Source organism: Anguilla anguilla, chromosome 4 (assembly GCF_013347855.1).
Source record: "Anguilla anguilla isolate fAngAng1 chromosome 4, fAngAng1.pri, whole genome shotgun sequence".
Classification (NCBI taxonomy): domain Eukaryota; kingdom Metazoa; phylum Chordata; class Actinopteri; order Anguilliformes; family Anguillidae; genus Anguilla; species Anguilla anguilla.
The window spans coordinates 867125-888490 of record NC_049204.1 but is presented as its reverse complement, the minus strand read 5'-3'; the positions used below and the strand labels follow the sequence as shown (position 1 = coordinate 888490).

Here is a 21366-nt window from a genome sequence, read left to right as displayed (position 1 = left end):
TATAGAGCGTAGCGCTCCTGCTATGCTTGTGCACTCTGCCATCTGAGTATTAATATGAGCCAAAAGGGCGAAGAGATGATAATCAAGTTAGTAAAGTAAAAACTACAATGTCTACAGTGGTATTTTCACAAAAAAAGAAGCTTACCTTAAAGATACCATAAGACAGACAGACCAGAAAAGATTACCTTGAAAGTTTTCAAATGTTTCGTTAATTATTCCTCTCCTAAAAAAATAATGACTGGCAACACAGTCTGTGCTAGACTGCATGTGCCTCTTGTGAGAGACTATCTGAAAATGTATGTTTAGTGCACTTATCCAAACTGTGTGGGCTAATTTATTTATACTAATGTGTGCTATTGTTGATAAAAATCATTAATTGAATGACAGGCACTCACTGTCTGCTGTCAGTTCTCTCCACATTGTCATATTTTCTTGATTTCTATTTCTCTTTCGATTTTTATTCCGCACGCATATTTCCATCATGGCTTCGGTGTAGCCGGCATTCTGGAATAAGGCCGTAGATTAGGAACGCCGGGCTGGGAATAAGGCCGTAGATCAGGAACGCCGGGCTGGGAATAAGGCCATAGATTAGGAACGCCGGGCTGGGAATAAGGCCGTAGATTAGGAACGCCGGGCTGGGAATAAGGCCGTAGATTAGGAACGCCTGGCTGGGAATAAGGCCGTAGATTAGGAACGCCTGGCTGGGAATAAGGCCGTAGATTAGGAACGCCTGGCTGGGAATAAGGCCGTAGATTAGGAACGCCGGGCTGGGAATAAGGCCCAGAGAACGCCGGGCTGGGAATAAGGCCGTAGATTAGGAACGCCGGGCTGGGAATAAGGCCGTAGATTAGGAACGCCTGGCTGGGAATAAGGCTGTAGATTAGGAACGCCGGGCTGGGAATAAGGCCGTAGATTAGGAACGCCGGGCTGGGAATAAGGCCGTAGATTAGGAACGCCGGGCTGGGAATAAGGCCGTAGATTAGGAACGCTTGGCTGGGAATAAGGCCGTAGATTAGGAACGCCGGGCTGGGAATAAGGCCGTAGATTAGGAACGCCGGGCTGGGAATAAGGCCGTAGATTAGGAACGCCAGGCTCGGAATAAGGCCCAGAGAACGCCGGGCCTTCTCTGTCCGGGCTCACTTCACAGGTCTGATAAATGCTCTGATCTTTCCCCTCTGGGATTGATTTCCCTGTCGCTGATCTTACATCGCGGCTGGTTTAATAAATGGCAGAAGTGTGTCATTAAAAATCCTGCTGAGGAATATGAAAGCAGCAGCCCCGGGGTCTCAGGGTTCTGTGAGAGTCCCTACAACATTACCCAAACAGACACAAACAAGCTGACCGCTTGTATATGTGTGTGTGTGTGTGTGTGTGTGTGTGTGTGTGTGTGTAGGAGAGAGAGGGAAAGAGGAGGGGTTGTGTGACACTGGAGTGACAGGTGATGAAAATATAATATTATTAGTAAAAAGATGGGTCTATTCCTCTATATCTGCTCGTCCATTGTTATTTGAGTGAAAAATATATGTTAAATGACGGTACTTAAGATAATTCTGCACACTGGGTCTGTGCTGATGCAGCTCTTATGGGGGCCTGGGTCAGACTCCTCCGGGGTGGGGGGTGGGGAGGGAGGGCAGGGAACGGGGAGGGCTCCTGTAGGGCATTGTGGCTTAAATGGCCCCAGCATGACGCAAGCCCTAATTACGGCCTCAAGCCCCCCCCCCCCACCCCACGGCGGGCTCGATGTCAGTCTCACACAGCGGCCTGGTGATGGGGCTGCTAATCTCTCGGTGAGAAAACTAGGTTTATAGCAGGTGTGCCAGGTAAAGCAGACTGGCCCGGTCAGGGGGCTCCGCCTGGACATGCCCGGACACGCCCCCCACCCCCCACCCCACGGGGGGGCCCGCCCACACTGTTAAATCTAGAAGTGGGTCAGGGGGGTGGGGCTGCTTGGCCCAAAGCCCATGAACCTGAATACTGAGGGTTCCAAAGACCCCTCATCATCCTGTCCTTCGCAGCTTGTGTAGCCGCTGCCCCTGCTGGCTGCCTGGCTGAACTGCGTGCCGTTGTTCTCTCTCACTCCTGGATGGTCTCTGTTCTCTCTGACTCCTTGCGTCTCTGTTCTCTCTCACTCCTTGTGTCTCTGTTCTCTCTCACTCCTGGATGGTCTCTGTTCTCTCTCACTCCTTGTGTCTCTGTTCTCTCTCACTCCTTGAATCTCTGTTCTCTCTCACTCCTTGCGTCTCTGTTCTCTCTCACTCCTTGTGTCTCTGTCCTCTCTCACTCCTTGTGTCTCTGTTCTCTCTCACTCCTTGCATCTCTGTTCTCTCTCACTCCTTGTGTCTCTGTTCTCTCTCACTCCTTGTGTCTCTGTTCTCTCTCACTCCTTGCGTCTCTGTTCTCTCTGACTCCTTGTGTCTCTGTTCTCTCTGACTCCTTGTGTCTCTGTTCTCTCCAGATGACGGCGGGGGCCGTTCTGCGACTCAGCACTGACCCCGTTCTGCCGTTCCTGCCCCTGGACATCGCCCTGGACGTGCAGAACAAGCTGAGAGGTACGATCGTAAACGCGTCTGCCTGTTTCTGTCTCAGACAGCAGGGTGTGTCTCAGACAGAGAGCAGAGTGTGTCTCAGACAGAGAGCAGTGTGTGTCTCAGACAGCAGGGCGTGTCTCAGACAGAGAGCAGAGTGTGTCTCAGACAGAGAGCAGGGTGTGTCTCAGACAGAGAGCAGAGTGTGTCTCAGACAGAGAGCAGGGTGTGTCTCAGACAGCAGGGTGTGTCTCAGACAGAGAGCAGAGTGTGTCTCAGACAGAGAGCAGGGTGTGTCTCAGACAGAGAGCAGGGTGTGTCTCAGACACAGAGCAGGGTGTGTCTCAGACAGAGAGCAGAGTGTGTCTCAGACACAGAGCAGAGTGTGTCTCAGACACAGAGCAGGGTGTGTCTCAGACAGCAGGGTGTGTCTCAGACAGAGAGCAGAGTGTGTCTCAGACACAGAGCAGAGTGTGTTTCAGACAGAGAGCAGGGTGTGTCTGAGACAGAGAGCAGGGTGTGTCTCAGACACAGAGCAGGGTGTGTCTCAGACACAGAGCAGGGCGTGTCTCAGACAGAGAGCAGGGTGTGTCTCAGACATAGAGCAGGGCGTGTCTCAGACACAGAGCAGGGTGTGTCTCAGACAGAGAGCAGGGTGTGTCTCAGACACAGAGCAGGGTGTGTCTCAGACACAGAGCAGGGTATCTGGTTAGATTAGACTTTTCTTTTTAGAAATCATGGGTGGTTTGTAATTTGGTAATAATGCAGCAGCGTGTCCTTGTGTTCGGCGCAGTCTTTGGCTCTGCGCTGTCCTTGTGTAGACTGAGTGATGCTTTCTTTTATCCTGCGCTTACTAGCCCCATGGGCAGAAGAAAACACGGTTGTGATTTTACGTTTAGTTCGGTCCAGGAAGCAAAGCCCTTGTTGAGTTATCCTCTTCCCATCAATAAACGTGCTGTTTGTTTCCCCTACTGGGAGACAGAAGCATTATGCTGGCGTGTTCGCTAGCTGACACGTGTACGTCATTTAGAAGACAATAACTGAACATTTCTCCAGTGGCATAAACACCGCAGACATATTCTGCGTATTTCTGTAATGCGAAACCACATCCCAGCTGGCAAATGGGCAAACTTAAAACATTGTAGCTGGTCGTGTGCGTACAAGCAAGTAAATTGCCGAAGCTGGAGGGAGTCCCTGCATTATAAGATACCCCAGGAAACGGGCTGGGTCCCTGAGTGAGAATATGCTTCGGTTGTCCCGCACAGCTTGTGCTTCCCATCAGCCCCCACGGCTTATTTGTGCATGATCTACTGTACGTCCGGTGTCCTGTTCCCATGGTGATTCCGATTTTTAAAAGAGGACGGTGTGCATTCAAAAAATGAGTGTTCCTATGGGGGGTCTACAGCGCTCCCATTTCAGAAGGACTTCCTCCTGTAAACTGATGTGTGCCGACTGGAAAAATCATTCAGCAGCACAACTACTAATTGGAATGCGACCGTGTGTTCCTCCTTGGAAAAACGTTAGCGCAGAGCCCTGCTTAGTTTCTCTCAATGGCACCCAAATGGTTATCTCTGAAATGCTTCTAATTGATTTTAATTGGATTAATATAGTTGGAATATTTTATTTTCCAACGCTTGCAATAAGTCAGCTGTGTTAATATGAAAAATTAGTGGAGGAAACCTATAAGCTTTTTAATTACGGCCAGATGTCTGTTCCATATGGCAGTGAGTGACTGATGTGCTACTCCTAATGATCTTTCCCTCTAACTGATGTTTTTTTTTAAATTATAAAACCAAGACTGATAAGCCCAGGCTAACCTGCCCGGCTATTGCAACTGCATGATTTCATCTGAACATGAATGAACGTGGCCGTTATTCACCCGGGGTAGACTGACGTCTCTTCAGCGAGCGAGCCCTGCACCCCTGGATCCCTGCACCCCTGGAGCCCTGCACCCCTGGATCCCTGCACCCCTGGATCATCTGCCTTGGCTTTCTCTCACTGAAGGGTCGACAGAGCAGTGCTTTTAACTGAGAAGCCGCACACAGGCTGAATTAAATATAGTTTTTTGTGCTTTTATCACTGCCGTTAAAAATAAAGCGGGAGATGGGGAAGCTGAATAAATCACACAGGGCGGGGGCTGGCCCATCTCTTTTTTAAACCCCCCCCCCCCCCCCGTCCTGCTCGAGCGCTTGGGAAAGCAAATGGAATCTTGCAGGCAGCGCATAAAACCTGAGTATTCACTGCTGCCGTAACGGATTGTCTGAGATCAAACAGGCGTGGCTAATTGAAACTGTAGAGATACTTTACTCGCTCTCTTTTTTATTTTTATTATTATTATTATTATTATTGTTATGAAAGCCTCTGGATGCCTGCTTTGTTTCATAACTTCAGGGAATGCGTCGCTTCGCAAAAACATTCCCCGACATATTCATCTGACGCAGTCGCACCCGAGTGTGTCTGCATGTGTGTGTGTGTGTGTGTGCGTGTGTGTGTGTGTGTGAGTGTGTGTGTGTGTGTGCGTGCGTGTGTGTGTGTGTGTGTGTGTGTGTGTGTGTGTGTGCGTGTGTGTGTGTGTGTGTGTGTGTGCGTGTGTCTTTCATTCCAGGATGTTCTTTTTGATCTAGTTCTTGTTTTTCTCCCTAACGTCTTGCAGCAGACGGCAGTTTTGGACGGCTGCTGCTTTTCTCTGTTCTGTGTCCTCCCCCCCCCCACCCTCCCAGAATGATGAGACAGGATCGTACCCGAGTCCTTGCCAGAGCCGCCGTCCCCTCTTGTCCCTCAGTGTCACTGGACGTGATCGATCACCGCTGTCCTCCCCCATATCTCACCGCTCATATTCCCCCTGCGGAGAGAAAGACATTTAAATTTGTTGAAGGGAGCGGCTTCTTGTGCTAAATTTATCTTCCCGCTCTTTGGCTCTCCTGTGTAGCAGCGGGGCGATGTCCTCCCTCGTCTTTCCCACTTTCTCCCTCGTCTTTCCCGCACTTTCTTCGTCTTCTCGCTCTTTCACTCTCTTTCCCTCTCTTTCCCGCTCTCTCCTCCTGTCTCCCACTCTCTCTCTCCCTCTCTTTCCCCCCCTCTCTCCCTCGTCTCTCCCTGTTTTTACCCTTTGATGTGCTCTGAGTGGTGGGATGAGGACCCGGCTTCCCCGGCCCCAGCAGTGGGCTCTGAGCTCAAGGTCATGCTGAAGGTTAATTACACACATGCACAGCAGTGAGAGAGAGCGCCTCCTGGCCCTGCACATGCCTGCACGCAGAGCACGCAAGTCCCCGGGCTGGGGTTTCTGTGTCCTCACTGCGTGTGTGTGTATTCCTGTGTGTGTGTGTGTGTGTGTGTGTGTGTTTGCTATCACCCTCAGGAACGATCCTGACGCTGGTGTACATCTCTCTGTCTTTGCCATTCTGTCATTTTTTATGCATTATTTTGTTTTATTTTGTCTCCTTTACTGGGGATGGGAATAGAGGTGGAATATAACTTATCCCCTGGGAATAAGGAATCATGCACAGCTGTGCTGGAGCATTATGGATAGGCTTATGACAGACATCTTAATGTCCTTCATATGCTGTTATTAGTAGTGGTAGTAGTACTCCTTTCATAAGCAATGTGGTAGTAGTTTTTATTTATTTATTATAAGACACTCATGTGCTTACAGAAAGGTGGTAGCGGTTTGTGTTTAAAAAGACTTTAACACATCATTCCACAGCAACGCTTTTTTTTTTTAAACACACATTGCATTGTGGGAAGCAGAAACATGATCCAATGATCTGCTAGTACCCCTGCAAGCTGGTTCAGAATCAAATAATAGATTGAATTGGAGTAAGTGTGTCATCATGGGGCATAAGGAGCGCTTTGATTGGAGTAAATGTGTCATCACGGTGCATAAGGAGCGCTTTGATTGGATGATTCTGATCCCTTTCTGCCTGCCTGTTTCACTGGTGCCTCCAGGGTCTGGAATATTCTGGATAGGGAGGGAGTTTCTTAAGCGCAGAATGATTCACTCTTACCTGAGTAAAGCTGATCTTCAGCGTCTGCCGCTGATCTGGGCTGGAGCCTCGTCTCTCACTCGGGTTAAAGGGTCATGCACACAGGTTTTGCTCGGCGTCTGGTTTGTCCAGTAAAAGGGCGCATTTGCCCGTTTTGTTAGCGCCGCTGGAGTTAGCGATACTGTTTGATGTCCACTGCAGCTGGTGAAGTCCCACCCCTCAGGACAGGTGACATTATTGTGATGATCATAGTAGTGTCAGTCTGTGTCCCTGGAGATTTGGGATGCATTCACCCGACCCTGAAAGAAAAGGATGACAGGTCATTGAGTTTATGTGGGGGTGGGGGGGCTGTTGTTTCGGTGGGGGGGTGGGGGCAGGGGGCCAGCGAGGGCCAGTGTTTGGGGGGCTCTGGTCTGTGAGACATTCCAAACCTCTCATCCATCCCCCATTGCTCATCCTAAAGCACACAGACTCCTCCAGACCAAGAGAGGGAAAGAGGAACAGTGTATTTATTTACCTTTATAAAGTATCCATGGTGCACACATGAGTGTTTATTTTATTATATTTATCTGGACTTCATTTTTAAAAATCCATTACCGCTGCGGCTGTGCCAGGCGCCAGATCTCATCGCGCTCCATCTCAGCGTTCTGGTGGGGAGTGGCGGTATTTCACCCCCGTCCCCCCCCCCCCGTCCCCGTCCCCTCCGTCCCCCCCCCCGGCTGGCGGTATGAATCAACGCCCCAGGCAGAGAGGTACGCCGCTGCCCGGCGACAGCCAAGGGCAATGCATTCTGGGAGCCCATAACTCAAGCGCCAGGCAAAAAAATAATAAAAAGAGGAGAGTGGCTGGGCCCTGCTCTGGCGTGTTTATGAATGTAAGTCATGTGTGGCGTATATTTACCGCTGACCCGCGGTTGTGTTTGCTTAATCTGCAGCTGACATGGTGTAACTGATTGTAGATGGCGGAGTTTTTGACTGCCCCCCCCCCCCCCCCCCCCGGCTTGTTAACGAGCGTATCTCGCTCTGAAGATGTCTTGTAATTCATAATAATGTCAATTAGAATATCCCTGTTTACTTCTGCTGTTATTTCTTTGCTCTTTAATGGAGGCGTAATCACTGTCTGCATAATTGAGTAAAGTGTAATTGCAGTCGCGGTTGTGAGCGCTCTGGCGTTCGGCTGAGCGCTGAGCTGAATGTGCAAGCAGACACACTTCTGTTGTGCGCTGTAAATCTCCTCCGCAGTCCGACTCATTTTAGTGCCGGGGGAAAAAAAACAGAAAAAAGAAAATAAATTAGCGTCTGATGTGGCAGACACCATGGCACTCATTCAGCTGCATTCATACAGCCCAGCGCTGATCCGTCTTCATTTAACGAGCGGGAACAAGACCCATCCAGCCATGAATACATACTGTACATACAAGCGTACATACATACTGTACATACATACTGTACATACAAGCGTACATACACACACACACACATACATACTGTACATACAAGTGTACATACATACACACATACATACATACTGTACATACAAGCGTACATACATACTGTACATACAAGCGTACATACATACTGTACATACAAGCGTACATACATACTGTACATACAAGCATACATACATACACACATACACACACATACACACACATATGCGTACATACTGTACATACAAGCGTACATACACACATACATACTGTACATACAAGCATACAAGCATACATACATACACACATACATACATACATACACACATACATACTGTACATACATGCGTACATACATACTGTACATACAAGCGTACATACATACACACATACATACATACATACACACATACGTACATACACACATACAAGCGTACATACACACACATACAAGCGTACATACACACATACGTACATACACACACACATACAAGCGTACATACACACATACGTACATACACACACACATACATGCATACGTACATACACACAAACATACATACGTACACACACACATACATGCATGCGTACATACACACATACATGCGTACATACATACACACATACATACGTACATACACACATACATGCATACGTACATACACACAAACATACATGCGTACATACATACACACATACATACGTACATACATGCATACATACATACACACACACACATAACCCTATCCTCATCTTCCATTTCATCCCAGCACTTTCTCAACACGTCCCATAGATCATGTGTTGATGGCACTGGATGTTTGGCCTTTTCTCTCTTTAGCTGCTCCCACTGATGTCCAGCTGTGGTGACTGTGGTGGTGGAAATGCTATCTGAATTAGCTCAACTTGTTCTCGATAATGTGTTCTTGAGTACGAAGTATAAATGAATCATCATAAGCTCTAATGATGACATCCAGAACTTGTTTGTCCTCAGACTTACATTACATTACATTGCATTACAGGCATTTGGCAGACGCTCTTATCCAGAGCGACGTACAACAAAGTGTATAATCATAACCAGGAACAAGTACGTCGAAAACCCTAGAGAGAAGTACCGGTCCAAGTGTAGGGAACAACCGCATAGTTCAACTTGGACCCTGAAGGTTAAGCTGATTAACACTACACTGCTCTCTACTGTATGTAATATATTTATATATATATATATATATATTTATAATGCATTATACACTGTTATTGTGCGTTATACACTGTTATAATGTGTTATACACTGTTATGATGCGTTATACACTGTTATTGTGCGTTATACACTGTTATAATGTGTTATACACTGTTATTGTACATTATACACTGTTATAATGCATTACGCACTGTTATAATGCATTATACACTGTTATAATGCATTACGCACTGTTATAATGCGTTACGCACTGTTCTGTTCTCAGAGGGCTCTGACCCTCTCAGTCAGAAGCTCTGGAAAGTGCATCAGTGTCAGACTCACTCCAGGGAGTCGTTTATTTTCACGGAAATAAAGGAAAAGTGCGGCTTTGGCCTGGGACTCTTTAAAAATGAACATTTGCAATTAATTTAATTATGTGGCAATTAGCTGTGAGCTGTGAGTGCCAGTTCCTGGGAGCTGTGCTTTTAGTGCGCACGGGGGAACAGCGTCGAACTGAAATTCTCCCAAACTGGGCTTTTAACCGCGGCAGGAGTTACTGAACGTCAGTCCCTACGCTGCACTGGAGAGAGAGACAGGAAGGGGAAACACCGGCTTCAGATTTCGTCCATGTGACACCTGCTGTGCGCTAACACCCAGCGCTAACTGTAGCTGGAAATATGCTCTCATGCATACACGTGCTTGCAAGCACGGACAGCAGTATGCTACGGCCATGCTGCTCGGATGAACCACTGCCTGGTGCATTGTGGGTAAACCCTTTCATTTGGGTCCAGAACCGTAGCTCTACCTTCCCAGGATTGGCTGTGTGATGTCCGGGCTCCGGTTCTCTGTAGATTAGGCTTTCATTTGCAGTCCAGTGCAGATTGGATGTATCATCGTTCTGCTTTGTGTTTTTTGATGGGATTTTTTTAATCTGCTGTTTTAAAGCAGAATTTCATTATGTACAGCAGACTGGGCTTAAGCAACAAAATGTACACAGACCATTTTATAAATCAGTGGGCTTTTAAGAACATTTTTGGTTAAGTTGGGGGGAAAAAATAAACAGAGGCTTGATTTATCTGGTTTAAATTTTAATTTAATTATCCCTGGTATGATTATCCAGTGTTCTAAAAGGAGGGAGAGCACATTTATATATTCAAATATGGACAGAGTTTGTTTATTACCATGCCCCCCCCCCCCCCCCCACCGGCTCAGGTGACAGGCGGGGCCTAGGTGAGCTGGTGGCTCAGGCAGCTGCACTGCGGGACAGCGCCACCTTCCTGCAGTCGGAGGTGATGCGTCCCGCTAACGACCCCAAGGAGAGGGACCCCCCGCACCTGCGCATGCTCAACGACGTGCTCCGCGACCTGGAGAAGAGCTTCATCGCCCCCGACGCCCCCCCGGGCCTGTACAGGTAAGAGCTTAATCACCCCCTCCCCCGGGCCTGTACAGGTAAGAGCCTTATCACCTCCCCCGGGCCTGTACAGGTAAGAGCCTTATCACCTCCCTCCCCCCGGGCCTGTACAGGTAAGAGCCTTATCACCCCCCCCCCCCCTCCCCCGGGCCTGTACAGGTAAGAGCCTTATCACCTCCCCCCTCCCCCGGGCCTGTACAGGTAAGAGCCTTATCACCTCCCAACACCCCCCTCCCCCAGGCCTGTACAGGTAAGAGCCTTATCACCTCCCCCGGGCCTGTACAGGTAAGAGCCTTATCACCTCCCCCCCCCCCCCCCCAGGCCTGTACAGGTAAGAGCCTTATCACCTCCCCCAGGCCTGTACAGGTAAGAGCCTTATCACCCCCCCCCCCCCCTCCCCCAGGCCTGTACAGGTAAGAGCCTTATCACCTCCCCCGGGCCTGTACAGGTAAGAGCCTTATCACCTCCCAACACCCCCCTCCCCCAGGCCTGTACAGGTAAGAGCCTTATCACCTCCCCCCCCTCCCCCGGGCCTGTACAGGTAAGAGCCTTATCACCTCCCCCCCCCTCCCCCAGGCCTGTACAGGTAAGAGCCTTATCACCCCCCCCCCAGGCCTGTACAGGTAAGAGCCTTATCACCTCCCACCCCCCTCCCCCGGGCCTGTACAGGTAAGAGCCTTATCACCTCCCCCCCCCCCCCCCAGGCCTGTACAGGTAAGAGCCTTATCACATCCCCCCCCCCCCCCTCCCCCGGGCCTGTACAGGTAAGAGCCTTATCATCCCCCCCCCCCCACTCCCCCGGGCCTGTACAGGTAAGAGCCTGATCACCTCCCAACACCCCCCTCCCCCGGGTCTGTACAGGTAAGAGCGTCATCAGGTTATGGGACATCGTCGGCTGGTTTAACTGCTTATTAATTCACTGCTGAGGGACCAGTAAAGCCAGCAACCAGTGGATCTCAGGGACCAATGCTGCAGGCCTCTGCTTGATGGGGTCCCAGGACACCCCCAGGAGTCATCCACCCCCCCCCCCATCGCAGCACTGGGGTGCCAGGTTAGCATCAGGCTAGCTGAGCTGGACCCGCTGGGGCAGTTCCTCTGAGGGGCTCTGCCTTTGAGCCAGAGGGGTTCAGCTGGGCTGCTTCAGTAAATATTCAGCTGTATAAACGGTGGATGAAGGGCTAACACACCAGCTCTGAGCACCTGCTCCCAGCCTGAAGTACGAAATGTAGCTGGTAATGTAGTAAATTTGGGGGGTTTTTTTGCTTCACTTTTTACAATCACATTCAGAGAGTTCCTTCAGTCATTCTTATCAGACCCTTTCAGAATCCTGACACAAAGTGAGGCCCGTCGGCCTTTCTGATGACAGCCTCCGTCGGCCATTTAAAGTGATGAAAGAAAACGGTAACGCGGGAAGTGGAGGTTAAATTTGTATGCGCTGGTGGACAACGGGCCTTTTAACGCTGAGGTCAGCGTTCCCATGGGGAAGAGGTTATGGGATGCGCGCTTCCCCGGCACAAAGGAAATAAAAATTTTAGAATGTTGAGAACAAAGATGTTTTATCCTTGGAAGCGGCTGAAGGTAAATTATTGAACAGGAAATGGGGGGAATGTAGGCAAATGCAGTTGGAGTCACGCACCTGTGGAAAGCCTCGATCAAATCACAAAAAGAGAGGGAATCTTTTCTTCCGCATGTGCTCCTCGTGAACGGGTTTGCCCTCCTTTCAGTTTGAGGTTCTGCACGAGGCGCACGTGGGGTTAGTAAGTCCTTGTGCGGCTCGTTTAGTTCTGTGGGTGTGAGGTCTTCTAGGAGGGGTGTCCCTTAGCACCACCTGCGTAAAAACTGAGCTGTGCCTCTCACACACACTCTGGTTTGTGTGTCTCTAAACTGTGCTGTGCCTCTCACACACACACTCTCATTTGTGTATCTCTCACACACACTCTGGTTTGTGTGTCTCTAAACTGTGCTGTGCCTCTCTCACACACACTCTCATTTGTGTATCTCTCACACACACTCTGGTTTGTGTGTCTCTAAACTGTGCTGTGCCTCTCTCACACACACTCTCATTTGTGTATCTCTCACACACACTCTGGTTTGTGTGTCTCTAAACTGTGCTGTGCCTCTCACACACACACTCTCGTTTGTGTATCTCTCACACACACTCTGGTTTGTGTGTCTCTAAACTGTGCTGTGCCTCTCACACACACACTCTCGTTTGTGTATCTCTCACACACACTCTGGTTTGTGTGTCTCTAAACTGTGCTGTGCCTCTCTCACACACACTCTCGTTTGTGTATCTCTCACACACACTCTGGTTTGTGTGTCTCTAAACTGTGCTGTGCCTCTCACACACACACTCTCGTTTGTGTATCTCTCACACACACTCTGGTTTGTGTGTCTCTAAACTGAGCTGTGTATCTCTCACACACACTCTTGTTTGTGTATCTCTCACACACACTCTGGTTTGTGTGTCTCTAAACTGTGCTGTGCCTCTCACACTCTTCTTTTCAAAGCTCTTGTGCTTTTGATCTCGATTCTTTGGCCCTGGTGTTCAATCAAGATGTACACTTCAGATTTGTCCTTGTTGTCCTTTAACTTTGAATAATGAAACTAAGCAAGCGTTAAATGTTTTTCATGAGTTACACGGTGATTATCTTTTTGTTTAATTTTACTGGGTGCTGAACTCATAATGTTTTGTAAGCACCGGGGGGAAAAGTGGGAAAATAACCTTGATTTGCTATATTTTATACTTAAAGTTAAGCACAAATTGGTAGAAAAAAGTTAATTTTCATTTAAACTGAATGTGGGCCTTGGTGTGACTCACCTGTGGGACTGAACAGTGCCCGTCCCAGTCACAGAGTCATTGGATTCTGTAACTTTTGACTCTCCATGATATTCAGTGTCTGAATTTCAATGCAACTCCCTCCGTAACACAACTTAGAACAATACAGAATGTGTCTTGATGCCGTTAATTAATGATGGATGACATGAGAACACATAATGACGAGAACAGGCCATTCGGCCCATCCAGGCTCCTCAATCACCTGCAGACTAGAGAGCATCCAGCGCTGGGTCAGGTGTCGACTTTAACACCCTGAGAGCGTGTCTCTACTAAAAGGCCTGGCAAGCTGCACCAGCTCTCTGTGCAAAAAAAAACCAAAACATTTCCTCTAATTTCCTCCGGCAGTTGATCGGCTTTCATTCTAAATGTGACAGTGCATCCAATCATCTGATAAAAGCAGAGGTGCTTTTTATAAATTACATTTTGGAGTGCAATTTGCAGATCACAGCGTCGCTGGTGAGAGCCCATTTTCTGGACAGTAAAGTAGCTTCACAAGACGCATTAGGACGGAGATGGGCTGGACTCGCCGGTTAATGAGAGCCTGGCTTGCCTCCTGCCTGAAACTGACAGCAGCGCAGTGGTGGCCGTTTGGTTGCTGTTGGTGGCTGTTGGTGTGTGGTCTAAGGCCTGTTGGTGTGTGTGTCTAAGGGCTGTTGGTGTGTGTGTCTAAGGCCTGTTGGTGTGTGTTGTCTAAGGCCTGTTGGTGTGTGTGTCTGAGGCCTGTTGGTGTGTGTTGTCTAAGGCCTGTTGGTGTGTGTTGTCTAAGGCCTGTTGGTGTGTGTGTCTAAGGCCTGTTGGTGTGTGTGTCTAAGGCCTGTTGGTGTGTGTGTCTGAGGCCTGTTGGCGTGTGTTGTCTAAGGCCTGTTGGTGTGTGTGTCTGAGGCCTGTTGGTGTGTGTGTCTAAGGCCTGTTGGTGTGTGTGTCTAAGGCCTGTTGGTGTGTGTGTCTAAGGCCTGTTGGTGTGTGTGTCTAAGGCCTGTTGGTGTGTGTGTCTAAGGCCTGTTGGTGTGTGTGTCTGAGGCCTGTTGGTGTGTGTGTCTAAGGCCTGTTGGTGTGTGTTGTCTAAGGGCTGTTGGTGTGTGTGTCTAAGGCCTGTTGGTGTGTGTGTCTAAGGCCTGTTGGTGTGTGTGTCTAAGGCCTGTTGGTGTGTGTGTCTAAGGCCTGTTGGTGTGTGTTGTCTAAGGCTTGTCGGTGTGTGTGTCTGAGGCCTGTTGGTGTGTGTGTCTAAGGCCTGTTGGTGTGTGTTGTCTAAGGGCTGTTGGTGTGTGTGTCTAAGGCCTGTTGGTGTGTGTGTCTAAGGCCTGTTGGTGTGTGTGTCTAAGGCCTGTTGGTGTGTGTGTCTAAGGCCTGTTGGTGTGTGTGTCTAAGGCCTGTTGGTGTGTGTTGTCTAAGGCTTGTCGGTGTGTGTTGTCTAAGGCCTGTTGGTGTGTGTGTCTAAAGGCTGTTGGCGTGTGTGTCTAAGGCCTGTTGGTGTGTGTGTCTAAGGCCTGTTGGTGTGTGTTGTCTAAGGCTTGTCGGTGTGTGTTGTCTAAGGCCTGTTGGTGTGTGTGTCTAAAGGCTGTTGGCGTGTGTGTCTAAGGCCTGTTGGTGTGTGTGTCTAAGGGCTGTTGGTGTGTGTGTCTAAGGCCTGTTGGTGTGTGTGTCTAAAGGCTGTTGGCGTGTGTGTCTAAGGCCTGTTGGTGTGTGTGTCTAAGGGCTGTTGGTGTGTGTGTCTAAGGCCTGTTGGTGTGTGTGTCTAAGGCCTGTTGGTGTGTGTGTCTGAGGCCTGTTGGTGTGTGTGTCTAAGGCCTGTTGGTGTGTGTTGTCTAAGGCTTGTCGGTGTGTGTTGTCTAAGGCCTCTTGGTGTGTGTTGTCTAAGGCTTGTCGGTGTGTGTTGTCTAAGGCCTGTTGGTGTGCAGTAAAACTTTTTGCGATGCAGAGGCTCATATGATCTCCTCATATCCCAGCATGCCACACATCTGCCCTGTCTGTCTGGGCAGAACTCTGCCACAGATCCAGCACCCAGTTTAGTAGCCTAAATGTCCTAAATGTGCCAGAGGAAGCCATTGTGGCTGTAAATCAGGAGGGCATATCTCCAGGCATGTGTGTGTGTGTGTGTGTGTGTGTGTGTGTGCCGGTTTAATTCCTGCCAGTTATTCTGGCTTTAATTCTCCAAACGAGCTTGGCTCACTGCTGTATCAGAGCAGTGCGCAGCTGCAGCTCACCACTGCATCTGAAATGCCAGATCAAGACCGCTCATTACACGGTGATGTCATCACCATGATAGCTGGAATTTGTAGGAGTGATGTTACCAACAACAACAAAAAAAAAGACAAAGTAACGATACAACTATGTTCAATTACAACTGTGTGTAAGCCATTGCAGTTATGTTGTTCAATGATATTCGAATACACAAAGGGGTCCAAGTTTGAGTACTCAGACAGGTGACCTGTGTACAGTGTTTTCTGAGGGGTGAATATAGCACTGTGCTCACGGTGGTGTTAAATGCGGCCCAGTGGTGCTCCAGTCGCGCTGCCCTTCCTCTGGCTGGGGAGCGGTCAGCCCGGGCTGCCCTTCCTCTGGCTGGGGAGCGGTCAGCCCGGGCTGCCTTTCCTCTGGCTGGGGAGCGGTCAGCCCGGGCCGCTCCATTCTCTGAAGGTAAATGAACATTAAATTTGCAACAGGGGAAAATAAAAAAGCCCTTTCAGCCGCTTATTCAGAGCGCTGCCTGCCGCCTGCGTGATTCATTTCCCACCGACTGTACTGCCTGTGAGTGATTGTCTGTTTGGAGCACTCATTTATTGTGTTTAATGAAAGTGCAATTTCATTGTATTTCGTATGTGTTAAACCCCATTGTGAAAATGGCACACAAAATGGCAAGCCGCATTATTGCGAATCTGTCAGCGATTATCTCCGTCTAACGAGTTTGTAATTAAAATGCGAGCGCGGGTGCGGTCTCAGACGCAGGGCTGGAGTGCCGTAATGTTTAGTGTTGTATCCTGAATGCATACCTAATTGTACTAAACCACCATTAGCATTAAAGTGAGAAAATGAAGCTGTTCGATCATCCTCGGCCCGGATTGAAGCTTAATGGCTCCCTGCTAGGGGGACCTGCCGTCCCCTCTCGAACCGCGACGTGTTCCCAACCTGCGCGTCCCCGGCCCCCATCTGGACTCTCCAGCGCGCAGATTAAAGGGCGGCGTGTCCCCGTCCCCGGCCCCCGTCCCCGGCCCCCGTCCGGACTCTCCAGCGCGCAGAATAAAGGGCAGCGTGTCCCCGTCCCCGTCCCCGGCCCCCGTCCCCGGCCCCCGTCCCGACTCTCCCGCGCGCAGAGTAAAGGGCCGCTGGGCTTCACTAACGGCTCTCGGGCGGTAATGGGGTCTCATCTGCATTTCGCAGAGAAATGGCGGCGTGGACGCGTCGCCGTATCGGTGTTAACAGGCCTGGATGGCGAGGCCCGCCGGGGTTATCTTTCCGGAACCTTCCGCGGGAACACCAAGCCTAATCACCCCCCAACCCAAACCCTAACTCTAATCACCCAGCATCCCCTGCTTCTTTTGCACCCATTCCATCACCTCTAGTGTGGTGAGAAGGTGTGAGTGACTGCTGATTGGACAGAAAATGCGAGCAGGCGCTGTTAAACAGCAAGGCTGGCTGTGAGCCTATCAGTGGTCCCAGTGGTGCTCTCCTGCCCCAGCGAATCAGAGCTTCCTGCTCCCAGCAATAACGCAAAGCGTGGATCGACTACCAGGGGGAGAAAATGTACAACAAACCCGTATCAAACCATCTTTTTAAATACTTCCACCCTTTCGACAGCATTAAAATTCCTGCAGACCGTTATTGACAATTGTAAATGAAAGATCTATTTTCATCAACGTTTGGAAGAAAATTCTTCTTTCCTATAATTGTGTTGTATGGATTAGTTGGTTAGTAAAATGGTTGTTGGAGTTTTTTCAACATTTAAAGTGTTTAAAGTGCATTTCTGGCCCTGGACTTCTGTCCAGTGGAATCAAGTGAACAGTCTATCCTCAGAGAAATGCAATGTAAAAGCTATATACTGAAAACATGTGGACTTTTGATAAAAATATCACAATAAATATATATCTCAGCAGTCTATTAAAATGTATATTGCAGTATCTGAAAGTGGAAATAGTTTGGATACTTTCCCATATGCTGTGAAGTGTTGTAATATTTTGATAATACATTGTTATGATCAAGACATTGCTAATAAAAAAAGTGTAATACATTTTCTGTAAGGTTTCAGCAGTGTTGCACAACCAAGAACATCAACTGTAAGTGCTAAGAGGATAGTTTGTGTGGATATGGGTGGTGCTAAGAGGATAGTTTGTGTGGATATGGGTGGTGCTAAGAGGATAGTTTGTGTGGATATGGGTCATGCTAAGAGGATAGTTTGTGTGGATATGGGTCATGCTAAGAGGATAGTTTGTGTGGATACTGCTGGTGTTTCTCATAAATCAGACGGGCTCACCTTCCTCAGGATAAGCCCGCTGTGACCTCAGGACGAGGCGGGGTGCATGTCACTTATATATGAGCACAGATGATGTAGTTTCCATGGTGAAGAGGGAAACTGACCTTTCAGAGTTCATTCAGCCCCCCCCCCCTCCCCACCCCCCCACCCCCCCCCGCCACCCCAGGCCCCCAGCAGTTTCCGACACATTCCACCGACAGGCCCCCCCCACTTCATTACTCATGTAAAGAAAGACCCAGTTTTGTCAAAGTGACTCAGGGTTCTAACCAGATGGTAATCAGCGCTTCCTGCTGTAGTCTGATTAAATGAAGCTGAGGTGGGAGGGGGAGATTAAGTGCTGGATCCTGTCGGTGCGATGCCTCATTATCCCGCCTGCTCCCCGGGCCCCGCGGCTGGGGAAACCACGGCGATGCCGCTGACCACGGCGGTGCCGCTGACCTTCCTCTCCGCTGGCGACGCCCCCAGCGCGTCCGTTTCCCAAACCGCACCCCCGCACCCCCGCAGCCCCGCAGCCCGACTTCACACGCACGTCTGGAGCCGCTGAAACACCCTCAAAAACTTTTTCTGAAAACGGCGCCTTTCCTGAGCAGATGTTTAAATATCCTCTGAGGGCCCCACATTCTGTCACCACGGTAATCATCTCAAGCCTGCGGCGTGGCTGGGCGGTGTGCGGTAGTCTGTTCCAGCCTCCTGATTGATGTCACTGTCGAAGGTGGCAGTAATGTCCTCCAGATCGAGCACCTGGCTAACAGGTAGCTAACAGGTGGGATGATAGGACACAGGGAGCGTTGGAGACGCTGTCAATCTCTCACAAAAAAAAGGATGGGGGAGGGAGGGGGTGGAGGTGAAGAAGTAACCATGGAGACAGCTGTGAAATATTTGACCCGGCTCAGACAGCAGAGATGGATGGCTGAAAAAAAAAAAAAATACCTGACGAGGTCCGAGACGACAGATAAAACAAACGTCTGCGTGCTGTCAGCGATGGGATTTATGTCTTCAGTGAAACGCAGGGGAGGAAGCCTCTAATGCTGAGCCCAATCTGTACTGCTGTGAACCAGGAACGTACTCATTCAACAGGCACATTTTAAAAAATGAAATAGAAGGTAAATGGTGAAGGGGAAGAGGGGAAGTATCTTGGCCATTCTTCCTTTCTGGAGATATTCCAAAGGAGGTTACTGCACCTGTTTTTTGCAGAAGTAACTCTGCTCTGAACTTCTTGGCCTGAGTTTAGATTTTTTTGAAACACAAGAAAAAGACTCGCTCGGTAAGAAAAAACAGGTGGACAGAAAAAAACCAAAAGTGTGTCAATGTCGTGAATGTTTCTCTGTTCAAGGTTAAGTTAAAGAGCTCCTTTGTCTGCGTGGGAGACGGGCTGTAACTGATAAATTGGTCCTTAATTATATAAACGCAGGCCCAAGGCTGAAGGCTAGAGACCATGGAGGTCGTGGCTTCACTCTAAACCCAATCCAACCTGTTTACAGATGAAAAATTACCTAATTTATTCCACTTGGGTCCATGAGGCTAATTAAAAAATTAAATTAAATCAATATGAAAAGCATAAAAATCTCAAAGAAACTCTTCATTTTACCACTCCACATTTTGTATTGATGCATCCATGTTTGAGTGTGTGTGTGTGTGTGTGTGTGTGTGTGTGTGTGAGAACAAGATGGAGAGCAAGAGAGAGAGAGCTAGAGAGAGAAACAGACCTCTTGTCTTAAATACAATAATGAATTAATAAAATGTAGCTTGAAATCAATTCCTCGGATTCCAGGCCCATTCATCATAAGTGACAGAGAAAAATGTTCAGTTTTGGAGTGCGCTTTAGGGCCTGCTGAAGGAGCTGATCATCCCAGCCCTTCATGCCCAGGCCTGTAGCTGTGGACAGGTTAGCGTAGCCCCAGCCTGTAGCCATGGACAGGTTAGCGTAGCCCCAGTCTGTAGCCATGGACAGCTTAGCGTAGCCCCAGTCTGTAGCCATGGACAGGTTAGCGTAGCCCTAGTCTGTAGCCATGGACAGGTTAGCGTAGCCCCAGTCTGTGCCATGGACAGGTTAGCGTAGCCCCAGTCTGTAGCCATGGACAGGTTAGCGTAGCCCCAGTCTGTAGGCATGGACAAGTTAGCTTAGCCCCAGTCTGTAGCCATGAACAGGTTAGCGTAGCCCCAGTCTGTAGCCATGGGCAGGTTAGCATAGCCCCAGTCTGTAGGCATGGACAGGTTAGCGTAGCCCCAGTCTGTAGCCATGGACAGGTTAGCGTAGCCCCAGTCTGTAGCCGTGGACAGGTTAGCGTAGCCCCAGTCTGTAGGCATGGACAGGTTAGCTTAGCCCCAGTCTGTAGCCATGGACAGGTTAGTGTAGCCCCAGTCTGTAGCCATGGACAGGTTAGCGTAGCCCCAGTCTGTAGGCATGGACAGGTTAGCGTGGGAGACATACTCTGGCCCACTCATTTCTATTAGCATTGCCGTCTCTCATAATAAGACATTTGGCACTTGGATAAATGTGCAATAACAGTGTCTGGTATTTTCCTCTTTGCTCTCTGGGAAAATCATTAATCCTGCAAACTCTTATTTTGATGTAAGCAGTTGAAATGTGAGCCTGTTTAAGTATGAAAAAGAGCCGCTGATATTTTCAAGTTGTTCGTCAAAATTTCAAAGTAAGAGCCTTCATTGTTCATTGTTCTTCATTTTGAAAAATTTCCAGGCGTCTGTAAACGGAAATCATAGTTCAAGTCTACAGGGCTCTATTCGCAGTTTAGCAACTTCAATTGCATATGGCACTATTTCGATTTCTCAAGTCCCAAGTTGCTGTCAAGTTTTTTTTTAACACCTCGTGTTCTTCACTGAATGAATTCAGTGCGAAAGTATTGAAAGTGTTGTAGTATTTATTATGCAATCAAGATGATTTGAGAGAATATTGAGTTGTTAACAAGTTCATTAATGTGACTGCTGCTCATTGTGGTTTCATTAATCCTGTGAGTTATGGAATCTCTCACTCACATCCAATCAGAGCCAAGCACACAGAGCCTCCTTCCGATTCACCCTCTTCTGCGTGTACTTACTGTGAATATGAGTTCCGTCTCATTCCAAATTCATTCTGTCATTTAAGTCTCCAAAATTCAGCATGATGTAATATTTTAATATTATAATATTAATATTTAATATTATTGGGCTGTGTCTGCATTGTAATGGCTGTATGATGCCATTGTAATATAGACATTATTGGGCTGCTGGGTGGGTCATCCTGTTAAGGCGCTGTTCTAAGGCGTATGGATGGGCCCCATGGTTTGGTATCTGTTCCAGTGTGTCGATGGGTTAGAGTGACTGTTGGATGGGAGGGTTTCAGTTGGCCAGGACTCTAGCTCCTCACTGCTCACTTTGGCCCCCTGCCTGTTGACTGGGCACTTGCGGTTCACCTGCTCGTGTGTGGAGGTTGCGCTAACAAACGCTGATGATGGACATGATTGGGCATTCAGTATTAGCACTGAGGCTATATTTTAATTTAAAGCTCAACTGGTGCTGATGTTTTAATCAGTAAATAAC

The 21366-nt window shown here is 48.8% G+C and overlaps 1 protein-coding gene across 1 annotated transcript in view; it reads left to right on the top strand.

Annotated features, from left to right (window-relative positions):
* Positions 1-21366, top strand: part of LOC118225400 (inactive N-acetylated-alpha-linked acidic dipeptidase-like protein 2) — a 330235-nt gene that overhangs the window by 305678 nt on the left and 3191 nt on the right. The window contains exons 14-15 of the mRNA XM_035413736.1: positions 2456-2549; positions 10324-10522. Of these exons, the coding sequence (XP_035269627.1) occupies positions 2456-2549; positions 10324-10522 (293 nt within the window). The remainder of the gene's footprint in view (positions 1-2455; positions 2550-10323; positions 10523-21366) is intronic.